This window comes from Oncorhynchus tshawytscha, linkage group LG21, assembly GCF_018296145.1.
Source record: "Oncorhynchus tshawytscha isolate Ot180627B linkage group LG21, Otsh_v2.0, whole genome shotgun sequence".
Classification (NCBI taxonomy): domain Eukaryota; kingdom Metazoa; phylum Chordata; class Actinopteri; order Salmoniformes; family Salmonidae; genus Oncorhynchus; species Oncorhynchus tshawytscha.
Window position 1 is genome coordinate 17,900,358 of NC_056449.1, and position 13,722 is coordinate 17,914,079.

Consider the following 13,722-nt stretch of genomic DNA (forward strand, 5'->3'; position numbering starts at 1 on the left):
TTCTATGTCTTCCATTTCCTAATAATTGCTCCCACAGTTTATTTCTTCAAACCAAGCTGCTTACCTATTGCAGATTCAGTCTTCCCAGCCTGGTGCAGGTCTACAATTTTGTTTCTGGTGTCCTTTGACAGCTCTTTGATCTTGGCCATAGTGGAGTTTGGAGTGTGACTGTTTGAGATTGTGGACAGGTGTCTTTTATACTGATAACAAGTTAAATAAGATAACAACAACTTAAATAAGAAGTTACAGGTCTGTGAGAGCCAGAAATCTTGCTTGTTTGTAGGTGACCAAATACTTATTTTCCACCATAATTTGCAAATAAATTCATTAAAAATCCAACAATGTGATTTTCTGGATTTTCTTTTCTCATTTTGTCTGTCATATTTGAAGTGTACCTATGTTGACAATTACAGGCCTCTCTCATATTTTTAAGTGGGAGAACTTGCACAATTGGTGGCTGACTAAATACTTTTTTGCCCCACTGTATGTATGCGTGTGAGCCTGGAAGAACTGGCTTAGACTCATTGAAACTAACTGGGAAAGAGTGGGGCCCTCCATGAAAAACACACACTGAGGGCTGCGTTAATGAGGGCTGCGTTAATGAGGGCTGTGTTAATGAGGGTTCAAAGTAGTTAAAACAACAACCGCTCTTACTCCCGGCACTGACATGGAAAATGACCCCACAAAGCTTCATAGTTTATATAGGCTCAATCGCAAGACCCTGTTTATACCAGCCTTGCAAAACAGACACACTGCTTTGGCTCATGTTTCATAGGCACCAACTATTTCTGTCCTTGACTTGTCTGATACTTTTAAGGCTGATGATGTCATGGTTGAAAGACCAGAGAGGGGCAGCCTACTGTATATGTTATTATACTAATTTGTTTCTGGGTCAAAGTCTCATGTGTTTCAAGTAAAAGTACATTTATTTTCATTTACATGTATTTTTTTATCAACATTTGAAATATTATTAAAATAAATATAAACAATACAATTGGTAATGTTGGAGGACTAACATCTTAAGCGGTACAAATGAAACACTTTGTATAATATCAAAACAATTTCTAACTAATTTTACTTGTGGCAAGTTAGACAGATGTTAAACCATCAAAGAGTTGTAGGCTACTTTAAGGTGAAGTCAGAGGAGCACTATGGTACGTGAATAAGGCTCAAAGAAATGCTACAAATAATTGTTTACTGTATTACAGTTATACTGTATATGAGTAACATTAAATATTATAATAACAAAGCAAAAGACTACAGTAAGACTGTTGGGTTATTGAATACAGAACTGTAGCCATTTTGTATAATGAATACTAAGAGTAATGTTTCAGCTTGACAATTCAGAGCTGTGAGATTCTGGCTTGATACCAAATCAGCCAATACAGTACGTCCTGTTGGAGTGAAAACCCTCGAGACCCTGGTAGTTCTTTCATTGGCAAATATTTTGATTAGAAGGAATGGAAGTTGTTGTTTTGGCTTTCGGAAAGGGAACTTAAAAAATGACAAATGGCTTGGTCTTTGTGGAAGATCAAATTCCCTGTCTATATCTACTCTCCATCTTCTCTCCTTTTCCACACCCTGTGATGTCATACATTCATGGGCACCACTTTGATGCCGTGGGAATTGATGTATGTTAGGAGAACCTGGGCCCGTCTCTCAATGACGTCGATGAGCTTCTCGATGCCCTGCCGTCCTCCCTGGCTCTCCCAGTACAGCTGATCCAGGAACAGTGACTGGAGGAGCTTCTCCCTCAGCTTCTGGCTCATCAACACGGCCACTGCCTGTTCTGGAAGCCTGGGTGGAGAAGAAGTTGGTCATTTAATTTACTTGGATAGTTGGCAACCCTATTTGGTTAGATGGTAGCACTTTATTTGGATAGTCAGTAACTGTTTAACAAACTATGACCACAACTGTTTGATCCATATGCACATACTGTACATTTATATGCAAAGGCATAGAAAGAATGTATTCCTTAATTAAAAAAGATGTACTCCCAATTTTCATAAATTCTACAATGGCATAATGTAATTCAAGGTAATATAATCTAATTCTGCCCATGCCTAGAGTACATTATCCAGGCCGGAGCCTTCTAATCTTTAACTAATGTGAAATCCAGTTGAAAGCCTCTGCTTTGAAGAAGATCACTACAAGCCATATAAGAGGAGAGGTGACCACTGTCAGTGCCAGAACAAAGTCCTCCCACTTGGTCCTCCCAGTGGTTTGTTCCACTGATTTATTCATCACAAAATGAAGATGAAACACAGGGAATGTCCCTGGGTGTGTCACCAAGCCTATGGGTGGGTATAATAGACTTCCTAACAAAGGCATGCACTTGGCGATTACGTGTTAGAATGCGTGTTAGTATTTTCCCAGTGTGAAGTCAACAGGGAGGAATCTCTAGACTAAGAGCTGAATCAACCACAAATTGTATGCAGGGGGTACATTGTAGATAGTTGCTGATTGAAAGCTGAGAATAAAAAAATTCTGCACACTGTACAGTAATATTGCTTGCAAATACTTTGTTTGTTTTTGTACTATATAGTACCATAGTACTATTCAGAACAATAACTGTATTGTTATTATCAATTCACTATGCTGTCTATATACAGTACCAGTCAAAAGTTTGGACACACCTACTCATTCAAGGGTTTTTCTTTATTTTTTACTATTTTCTACATAATAGCGAAGACATCAAAACTATGAAATAACACATGGAATCATGTAGTAACCAAAAAAGTGTTTAACAAATTTGAGATTATTCAAATAGCCACCCTTTGCCTTGATGACAGCTTTGCATAATCTTGGCATTCTCTCAACCAGCTTCATGAGGTAGTCACCTGGAATGCATTTCAATTAACAGGTGTGCCTTGTTAAAATAACATTTGTGGAATTTCTTTCCTTAATGCTTTTGAGCCAATCAGTTGTGTTGTGACAAGGTATGGGTGGTATACAGAAGATAGCCCTATTTGGTAAAATAACAAGTCCATATTATGTCAAGAACAGCTCAAATAAGCAAAGAAAAATGACAGTCCATCATTACTTTAAGACATGAAGGTAGATTAATCCAGAAAATTAAGAACTTTGAACATTTCTTCAAGTGCAGTCGCAAAAACCATCAACCACTACGATGAAACTGGCTCTCATGAGGACCGCCACAGGAAAGGAAGACCCAGTGTTACCTCTGCTGCAGAGGATACGTTCATTAGTTTCCAGCCTCAGAAATTGCAGCCCTAATAAATGCTTCACAGAATTCAAGTAACAGACACATCAACATAAACTGTCCAGTAGAGACTACGTGAACCTTATTTAACTAGGCAAGTCAGTAAAGAACTAATTGTTATTTACAATGATGGCCTACCCAGGCCAATTGTGTGCTGCTCTATGGGACTCCCAATCATGGCCGGATGTGACACAGTCTGGAATCGAACCAGAGACTGTGGTGATGCCTCTGATGCAGTAACAGAGACCCCTGCGCCACTCGGGAGAACTGCTGCAAAGAAATCACTATTAAAAGGACATCAATAATAAGAAGACTTGCTTAGGCCAAGAACACGAGCAATGGACATGATTGGAAATCTGTCCTTTGGTCTGATGAGTCCAAATTTGAGATTTTTGGTTCAAACCACTGTGTAGGTGAACGGATGATCTCTGCATATGTGGTTCCCACTGTGAAACATGGAGGAGGTGGTGTGATGGTGCTTTTCTGGTGACACTGTCAGTGATTTATTTAGAATTCTAGGCACACATAAACGGCATGGCTACCACAGCATTCTGCAGCGATATGCCATCCCATCTGGTTTGCGCTTAGTGAGACTAACACTTGTTTTTCAAAAGGACATTGTCCTGACACACCATTAGGCTGTGTAAGGGATATTTGACCAAGAAGGAGAGTAATGGAGTGCTGCAACAGATGACCTGGCTTCCACAATCACCTGACCTCAACCCAATTTAGATGGTTTATGATGAGTTGGACCACAGAGTGAAGAAAATGCAACCAACAAGTGCTCAGCGTATGTGGGAAATCCTTCAAGACTGTTGGAAAAGCATTCCAGCTGAAGCTGGTTGAGAGAATGGCAGGAGTGTGTAAAGCTGTCATAAAGACAATGGTGGCTACTTTGAAGAATCTAAATATTTTGATTTGTTTAACACTTTTCTTTGGTTACATGATTCTATATCTGTTATGTCATAGTTTTGATGTCTTCACTATTATTCTACAATGTTGAAAATAGTACAAATAAAGAAAAACACTTGAATGAGTAGGTGTATCCAAACTTTTGATTGGTACTGTATTTTTACGTGGACTCACTCCTTGATTCCCTCCAGTAATCTGTAGTCCAAGTTGTCCTCGTCACGGTCGAAAAAGCCCTTGTTTTCAGTGAAGACCAAGTGCCTGGGGTCGTGACCACTGTGGATGATGTTGGCCAGCGTCAAACTGTCCATGTCCCCACATTCCAGGTGGTGGCCCTGCTCCACACACACGTCCTCCTGACGAGGCCTGAACCCACAGCAGTTCCGGTCCAATCGGCTGTATATCTGAAGAGACAAACATTATTTACCTAAGCTATTACCTCAAAAGAGTGATGCCATTGCCAATTATCTCAATCCAACAGTGTCCTAGTTTGACAAGCTTCCTTCTGAAGACATTTAACACTGTAGTTCATTTGAAAGACCAAACACGTGTGATCGTACAATACCTGCAACAGGAAATCAAACAGGGCTAGTTTGCTCCACTCATAATGGTGAATGCTGGAGCAGCCAGAGTTAGGCTTGGGCGTGACGTTCCTGTTCCAGCACCTCTGTTTGAGGGAGCTCTGGTACTCCCCCCATGTCATCCTCACAGTGGACTGGCCCTCTGCATTGTCCCCTGGAGAGAGAGAACCATCCCACAGCACCACGGGGCAAGGCTGGCCATCTGTGGGATGAGGGGGATCCAGAGGTAATGTTAGTGTGACCTACCGGGCTTCGACATGGGCCGTATGTGCAATGTCTGTGTTGGCCCACGGCGTTATGCATTTACACCTCTGTTTCTCAATCTCTCCCACAGACTTATGAGGACTCAGACAGCTGCATGCTCTGCTGGCTAAAGGAGCTAGCACTCGCAGGCTTCATAGCTCCAGGGCTGATACTTCTGCTCACAAATATGCTTGGCCTTATAATATTACATTGGCTACAACATTCCTGGAATGCTGATTTGGGAAGAGATAGATGTGACGTAGCCTACACGCTATTAAAACGTCACCTTAACATTCATGAGTAAATTAGTCTAGTCGTAAAACTAAATACAAATAAAACTATTATATTTTAATATTGAATGCTGCATTCTTGGGTAGGGCTTGCAAGTTAAGCATTTCACTGTACTGGTGCATGTGACAAATAAAACGTACAGTGATGAATAAAAAGGGCCAATGGATGGCGCGCCCGCCCTCAGAAGTTCCGCCTTCCTGGGGCCACATGAATTTCCTCAATTCAGTACTGCTCTTCAACAAGCCCTGATGGCGCGAGGCCAAAATATATTATACCTGGTTCCCTCCTTCAGGGAACAGTAGTTATTTTCATAACTGTACGTTACCTTTCAATCGGTCACTCGGTATAACATACTATGGGGACATGCAATCACGCCCCAAGCCGGGTCAGAGAGTACCAAACTAGGAGGCCCACGGTTACCCAAGTACACAGGTTCCACCAGATCCAAAAATGGGATACAGAAGCCACCTTTTTCCTTAATACTTACCCGAGAAGCCTGAACTGTCAGAGCCTCATGAGGCCTGAACTGTCAGAGCCCTATATAGGGAACCATAACCTGCTGCAACTTGGCTATGCACGCTGCCACTGCAGCCCATATCCATAGACCCCCCTGTTCCAAGAACAATACTTACCTTGCGAGCCTGAAATGTCAGAACTCAGACAAGGAACCGCAAGTCCAAAACAACAGAACACCTGTTGTGACTTGGCACATGTATGCTGCATAGAGTCTATGAACCACGGCAGGAACCTGGAAACTGTACGATGTCACGGTAGCCCAAGGCTGAAATCCACAAGAAACTGTGGTAACCCTGATAATGCACACTTTACACGCTGCCACACCCCAAGGCAGACGACAATGCATGTTTTCTCACAATTTGTAAAGACCAACATAAGCCCTGCTGAACCGGTCCCATATCTGGGCAACACCGAGTGGTGCAGGCTCCACTCTGTAGAGATAGGACAGGACCCCCCCCCATTGCACTTTGCATTGCACTTTGCACTGCTGACCAAATCTCTCTTTCGGTATAGCTATAGAAACCCAAATAACCACAGGCACAAACAAAAAGGCATGGCGTGCTCCAAATGAAACCATCCCAGACAGACTCTGAATGCGACCCTCCTCTGTTGGAACAAAAACACATGATTCAGAGCTGAGTCCAGAACTAGACCCAGAAACTGAATGCACAGAGCTTGAGCGAAACAACTTTTCTTGTGATCCACTATGAACTCCAGAGACTGAATATGGGAAACCAGCGTGGCAGTGTGGAGCTCCACCTGTTCCCTCGACTCCGGTATGACCAGCCAATTGTCCAGATAGGCCAATACTCTGATCCACTGCACCGCACAAGTGCCAAAGCCGCTTCCACCACCATAGAAAAGGTGTGGGTAATGGGGAGAGCCCGAAGGCAGCACCAGAAACGAAACTCATAGGTCACACCATGTAAATGAAACCTCCAACACTTCCTGTGGGGAGGATGTATAACATGAAAATACGCATTCCTTCAGATCCATGGACCTGAACCAATCCCTGGGACGCACTGACTGCATTAGTCGGCGAAGTCTGACCATTTTGAACTTGCAAACCTTGAGGTGCTTGTTTAAAACATGCAAGTCCAGGATGGGATGCAACTTTCCATCCCTCTTGGGAACTAAGAAGCACTAGCACACGGGTGGCCCCTGTGTACTTCTGACACGGGGGCCACCCGAATAGCCTGCTTTTGAAGGAAAGAGTAAATCTCCTCTCTCAAGACAAGCACTAGCACCTCGAGGACCATTGACGTATTGACGCCACCAAAAGGAAGAGGACGCACAGCAAATTGCAGACCGTACCCCCTCATCACCCATGGTGAAACTGCACATACCTGCCACTTGACGGAGCATGCTGACCGTCTCCCCATATTATCTTCTGAAGAGGCAGAATGCCACCCTGAAGACTGGGATAATTAGTTTTTTCTGTCACGCTTGTTTCCATATCCACCAACCTTGACAACCGTAAGTCTGAATGTGGGAACTGTGTTAATTATGCCCACACTCTCTATACCCCTGAACACAGAGAAACTTTGGGTAGAAGCAATGTGGTACCGCTGTTCTAATACCTGCCCCACACCGGGATCGGGAATTTCGGCAAACAGTAACTTGCCCCCATTGGGAGCAGTATTGCCACAGTAAACACTTGGGGAGCAGGGCCCCAAGAACATGCCCCCTCCCCCAGCATCTCGAGGGCTGCTTCTTCCCCTGCACCACAGAATAGTCTGCTTTCACCCCGCTATCCTTAAACCCAATGCGGTGACTGTGCCAAGACATCCACCACTGCCCAGAAGAACCAAGACGGTCAGAAACCGACCTCGAAGACACCCCTGGCCTGGGGCAATCAGGAATCTGGGACAACGTCAAGCAGAGGTGGCGCTGAGCCACTACCATTGGCCCCATACTTTCCCATACAGCCAGGACAGACGCAGCACAAAATTAGCCGCAATGCAGATTTCGTAGAGAAGCTCTGAAACCGGCTTCCCCACCTCCACGATATTATTTAGCTCCTGCAGCAAATCAGTATGATGCATCTGCAGTATCATGACCACATTCAACAACTGAGCCACCACACCCTCAGCCTGGTACACTTTGTTCTGCTGATCCACCGAAAAATCGGCACCGTTTATTCAGAAGCTCCAGGCTCGGATTAGCCCCCTTATTAGGCTCTGGAGATAAATAACTTGCTAGCTTTCCATCCATCAGCAGTGTGCAATCGAGCCACACTTTCTCCATACTGTCTACATTCATGGCAGCACCTGCCTGGCTGAATGAGGGGAATCCCAGGTCACCTTTAGCTCATTTACAAAATCTTTAAACAGGGGTAAGTGATGCTTCACTGCTGCAGGGACAGAATGTAAAATATTCTATCACAAAACATCTAGTGGCCCTTTTGAGTACTTCAGATTATTACAGGTGTCTATAATCTCTGGCCCTCTCATTAGCCTTATCACATGTAAAATATGAAATAAATAAATATGATTTTTTTTCAAATAGAATCACAAATCCGTAAAACATTATCCTAAATATAAACCATAAACTTAGTGAATTCAATTGGTGTTTAATATGAGGGTTTTAAGCATGAGATTTCCTTTTATACTTATTTATTTTACTAAGTCCATATGTATTTGTCGTCATGTTTTGACTTCAAACTAGTGGCGGTTGTGAACACAGTCAATAGTTGAAAGAGTTACACAGTTAATCGGAAATTATGCCATTGTTGATTAGATGCTTTTTTCAATAATTAAACTATTTTCTCTTGAACCATATGGTCTATCTACAACAAATCCATGGACAATAAGGACACATATAATACATTCATACTTTTTGTTATTCAAGTAAAAATTACCATAGATTCTGTTAATAACCAAAATTACTGAAGGTGACGGTAACATTGGAAAAATTCCGGTAGCTTTTCAACCCTAGTCGGTGGACAATGGGCCTACCTTGTACAAACGGAAACTTCCTGCTGACAGCGGCAACGCTCCGGTTCAGTCCCAAGACCCTATCCAAATGGAAAGCGAAAACCTCGCTCGTGTCCACTGGACTTTTGATAACTCCACATTGTCCTATACACACTTTATGGTCCTTGAAATCGTTATGTTTGTCAGAATGGATCAAGGACAAATATGATGTGCTTTCAAACAGCAAGAGGGGGATAAATTCCTTATTGGACACTTCATGAATACGCGAAACTTTACCATCAGCAAGAAAGCGCATGGCACTAATGTCCTCTTTGCTGAACCACGGCGGTGCCCTCTCACTGTATATTCGGATAGAACTGACGTGAGGTTCTGTTTGCATCTTTAAATTCGAGCTTACATCTCGTGTTGCATGATTTATGGTGTTAATTTGTTTCCAAGTTATGTCGATTCGGTTAGTGCGCTTTTGTCTCCATTCCTCCCTCTTCAATGTGCCAATTTTATTTTGCGTAAATCCCTCATTGGGTTTGGTTCTCCTCGCTTTTCTCCTTAGTTTCGGTCTCACTGTTCCCCTCATAATAGATGGTTTAATGCGCCTTGACTTTAGTGTTATGTACACCACATTGGACCGCGTTGGAACCACTGAGGGTAATAAAGAGTCGTCGTTAGCACCGGTTGGTGAGTCGGCTGTTTCCGACGGGCTATCATCATCGAACCTCAGAGTGTATAGTACCAAACTCTTCTTGTACCCGTGTCTGCCCAATCGTCTATCCTGGTGCAGCAACGAATGTCCAACCTGGGAAACTACGAAAAACAGGTACACACAACATGCACCCACGATGATCAAATTCCTTTTCGACGGGGGATACCTCCGAACGCAGTTAGATATCCTCAGAAAAGACGAACACGACCAAAGAATGAGAGACTTTTTGATGTCTCCAGGACGTATTAACGTCTCCATTAGAACTCGTGATCCGACATGGTTAGGCTATCTGTTTGTCTTTGCCCGGAGCTCAAATAAGGATAAGGACAGCGGCGGCGCTGGCGGCGCATAACTTCCGAAAGTAATTTTCAACTGAAAAAAAGTGATGTCCAAAATCAGAACGCGATGAGAGGGGATGTGGTAATCCTTGTTTAGGTCAATGTGTCATCGCAACAGAGGAAGGGTGGCTTTGTTGCTATAGAGAATTAGTAGGGACAACTGTCAAAACAGATAACATAATCATGTCAGGACATGAATAAATGAAGCATATAGCCCCCACTATCATACATGTATGACAATAATAGCCCTAACAATCAATATCACCTATATTAACAGCATATAATATTGCATTGGTCAGTGGTTTGAATGTGTGTAAAAGTAACATCCCTCAGACGACATCTGCTGGTGTAGTTTTACACAGCGATGTGACAAAATGTGTGTGTGTGCCTGTTTGTCTGGTCGAGCCTATTGTCTAGTATTTGAAAAACTGTTGAACCTGGTCAGTGGTACTAGGATAACAATATAGAAGGTCAGAAATACCTACTCTATTGTGATGTCAGTGCTGCAGAACAATAAGACAGAAGGGAAAAGGAAACATTCCTTGGGATGTGCAAGGTAGGGCAGAATGTAAAAACAGGAAACAGTCCATCAGCATCATCACACTTGCCAGGAAGTGTTGGTTTGAGCAGATTAGATATACTTAAATTATGTAGACTAGCAACAATCTCTGTGACCAAGCAGGATTTCCCGTAGTCGAGCATTTGTAAGTGTTAAAAGTTATATCAATCATCTTGTTAAAATATGCAAAATATCTTTGACTGAAATTTTCTGACCCTAAGCACACGAGGGAGCTAGACCCTGTATTCATAAAGAGTAGGAGTGCTGATCTAGGCTCAGGTCCCCTCCTGTCCATGTAATTGTATTCTTTATTATCTAAAAGTCCAATCCTAGATCCACAGTCCTAAAATCAACAATGCATATTGCTTGATGTCCATTGAAATTATCACTAGCTATGTTTCCATTCACTTGTCCAGTGATTTTATTATTTTGTCAACATATAGAAAATAAATGTGACAATTGCCTGCTTGGGTGCGTTTTCATTCAAAATTTGACTCGTGTCGATGGAAACAGCTTGATGTAATGACGTCACACCAACAACAAAAAACTACTGTGTTGAACAAAAATGTAGTGGTTGAAGGGTTCCATTACCCATTTAGGCAAATTTCCCATCAATAAATTGGCGACCGCCTGTATATATTTCATGTTTCAGGTAGCCCATGAAATCCAGCATGGATAGAATGGCGGCAGTAATGGTTGTTGATACCCCAAGCACCATGAATAGTAGAGCAAGCAAGAAACGTTTTGAAGTGAAGAAGTGGAATGAAGTGACACTTTGGGCCTGGGACATTGTGGTGGACAACTGTGCCATCTGTAGCAATCATACAATGTATCTATGCATAGAGTACCAGGTCTCTGCCACGTCAGAGGAGTCCACCGTAGCCTGGGGAGTCTGCAATCATGCATTCCATTTCCACTGTATCTCCCGTTGGTTGAAGACCAGGCAGGTGTGCCCCCTAGACAACAGGGAGTGGGAGTTTCAGAAATATGGACACTAGGTGCAAGACTCTGGACCATTACCTGGGCTTCTGCAAGTTTCATGCTTTCGTTTTTCTTTTCTTGAGCGGATGGTCGGGGGCCCGGAATATAATTACAAATACATTTTAGATTGCAAAATGACCGCAAGAAACCCAAACAGATGTAATATTTGACCAAAACATAATCATTTCAAACCTTGTATACAATCACATACAGTGTTCAGAAAGCAATCATACCCATTGACTTTCTCCACATTTTGTTGTTACAGCCTGAATTCAAAATGGATTACATTACTTTTTTCTCTCACTGATCTACACACAATACCCCATAATGACAAAGTGAAAACAGGTTTTTTGAAACTTTTGCAAATCTATTGAAAATCAAATACAGAAATCTAATTGACCTAAGTATTCACACCCCTGAGTCAAGACTTTGTAGAAGCTCCTTTTGGCAAAGATTACAGCTGTGAGTCTTTAGAGCTTTCCATACCTGGATTGTGCAACATTTTCAAAGTTTTAATTATTTTCAAAATTCTTAGCTCTGTCAAATTGATGGTTGATCATTGCTAGACAACCATTTTCAGGTCTTGCCATAGATTTCCAAGCATATTTAAATCAAAACTGTAACTTGGCCACTCAGGAATATTCAGTGTCTTCTTGGTAAGCAACTCCTGTGTAGATTTGGCCTTGTTTCGGGTTATTGTCCTGCTGAAAGCTTAACTCATCTCCCAGTGGCTGGTGGAAAGCAGACTGAACCACGTTTTCCTCTAGGATTTTGCCTGTGCTTAGCTCCATTCTGTTTTATTTTTTATCCTGAAAAAATACCCAGTAATGTGGTACTTACAGTGCCTTGCGAAAGTATTCGGCCCCCTTGAACTTTGCGACCTTTTGCCACATTTCAGGCTTCAAACATAAAGATATAAAACTGTATTTTTTTGTGAAGAATCAACAACAAGTGGGACACAATCATGAAGTGGAACGACATTTATTGGATATTTCAAAAAAATTTAACAAATCAAAAACTGAAAAATTGGGCGTGCAAAATTATTCAGCCCCTTTAATTTCAGTGCAGCAAACTCTCTCCAGAAGTTCAGTGAGGATCTCTGAATGATCCAATGTTGACCTAAATGACTAATGATGATAAATACAATCCACCTGTGTGTAATCAAGTCTCCGAATAAATGCACCTGCACTGTGATAGTCTCAGAGGTCCGATAAAAGCGCAGAGAGCATCATGAAGAACAATGAACACACCAGGCAGGTCTGAGATACTGTTGTGAAGAAGTTTAAAGCCGGATTTTGATACAAAAAGATTTCCCAAGCTTTAAACATCCCAAGGAGCACTGTGCAAGTGATAATATTGAAATGGAAGGAGTATCAGACCACTGCAAATCTACCAAGACCTGGCCGTCCCTCTAAACTTTCAGCTCATACAAGGAGAAGACTGATCAGAGATGCAGCCAAGAGGCCCATGATCACTCTGGATGAACTGCAGAGATCTACAGCTGAGGTGGGAGACTCTGTCCATAGGACAACAATCAGTCATATATTGCACAAATCTGGCCTTTATGGAAGAGTGGCAAGAAGAAAGCCATTTCTTAAAGATATCCATAAAAAGTGTCGTTTAAAGTTTGCCACAAGCCACCTGGTAGACACACCAAACATGTGGAAGAAGGTGCTCTGATCAGATGAAACCAAAATTGAACTTTTTGGCAACAATGCAAAACGTTATGTTTGGCGTAAAAGCAACACAGCTCATCACACTGAACACACCATCCCCACTGTCAAACATGGTGGTGGCAGCATCATGGTTTGGGCCTGCTTTTCTTCAGCAGGGACAGGGAAGATGGTTCAAATTGATGGGAAGATGGATGGAGCCAAATACAGGACCATTCTGGAAGAAAACCTGATGGAGTCTGCAAAAGACCTGAGACTGGGACGGAGATTTGTCTTCCAACAAGACAATGATCCAAAACATAAAGCAAAATCTACAATGGAATGGTTCAAAAATAAACATATCCAGGTGTTAGAATGGCCAAGTCAAAGTCCAGACCTGAATCCAATCGAGAATCTGTGGAAAGAACTGAAAACTGCTGTTCACAAATGCTCTCCATCCAACCTCACTGAGCTCGAGCTGTTTTGCAAGGAGGAATGGGAAAAAATGTCAGTCTCTCGATGTGCAAAACTGATAGAGACATACCCCAAGCGACTTACAGCTGTAATCGCAGCAAAAGGTGGCGCTACAAAGTATTAACTAGTATTAACTTAAGGGGGCTGAATAATTTTGCATGCCCAATTTTTCAGTTTTTGATTTGTTAAAAAAGTTTGAAATATCCAATAAATGTTGTTCCACTTCATGATTGTGTCCCACTTGTTGTTGATTCTTCACAAAAAAATACAGTTTTATATCTTTGTTTGAAGCCTGAAATGTGGCAAAAGGTCGCAAAGT

At 42.2% G+C, this 13,722-nt stretch overlaps 2 protein-coding genes across 2 annotated transcripts; one reads left to right on the forward strand and one right to left on the reverse strand.

Annotated features, from left to right (window-relative positions):
* Positions 1 to 903: 903 nt before the first annotated feature.
* Positions 904 to 9,847, reverse strand: gask1b (golgi associated kinase 1B). The gene is made up of 4 exons (XM_024416403.2): positions 8,721 to 9,847; positions 4,698 to 4,915; positions 4,310 to 4,536; positions 904 to 1,797 (listed from the first exon to the last, which is right to left on the reverse strand). The coding sequence occupies exons 1-4, from the start codon at positions 9,655 to 9,657 to the stop codon at positions 1,590 to 1,592; spliced, it is 1,590 nt and encodes a 529-aa protein (XP_024272171.1). The 5' UTR covers positions 9,658 to 9,847; the 3' UTR covers positions 904 to 1,589.
* Positions 9,848 to 10,961: 1,114 nt separating this feature from the next.
* LOC112247600 (RING-box protein 1-like) lies at positions 10,962 to 11,356 on the forward strand. Its single transcript, XM_024416405.2, has one exon. It carries the CDS (start codon positions 10,968 to 10,970, stop codon positions 11,292 to 11,294), a length of 327 nt encoding a protein of 108 aa, XP_024272173.1. The 5' UTR covers positions 10,962 to 10,967; the 3' UTR covers positions 11,295 to 11,356.
* Positions 11,357 to 13,722: the final 2,366 nt, after the last annotated feature.

Excerpts from the sequence above, each read along its gene's own strand:
- gask1b (XM_024416403.2), bottom strand. The coding sequence starts at position 9,657 with ATGGAGACGTTAATACGTCCTGGAGACATCAAAAAGTCTCTCATTCTT. Across the intron at positions 4,537-4,697 it reads TGTTTGATTTCCTGTTGCAG|ATATACAGCCGATTGGACCG; the intron begins GTATTGTACGAT and ends TTGTCTCTTCAG. Across the intron at positions 1,798-4,309 it reads TTACTGGAGGGAATCAAGGA|GCTTCCAGAACAGGCAGTGG; the intron begins GTGAGTCCACGT and ends TTCTCCACCCAG.
- LOC112247600 (XM_024416405.2), top strand. The coding sequence starts at position 10,968 with ATGGATAGAATGGCGGCAGTAATGGTTGTTGATACCCCAAGCACCATG.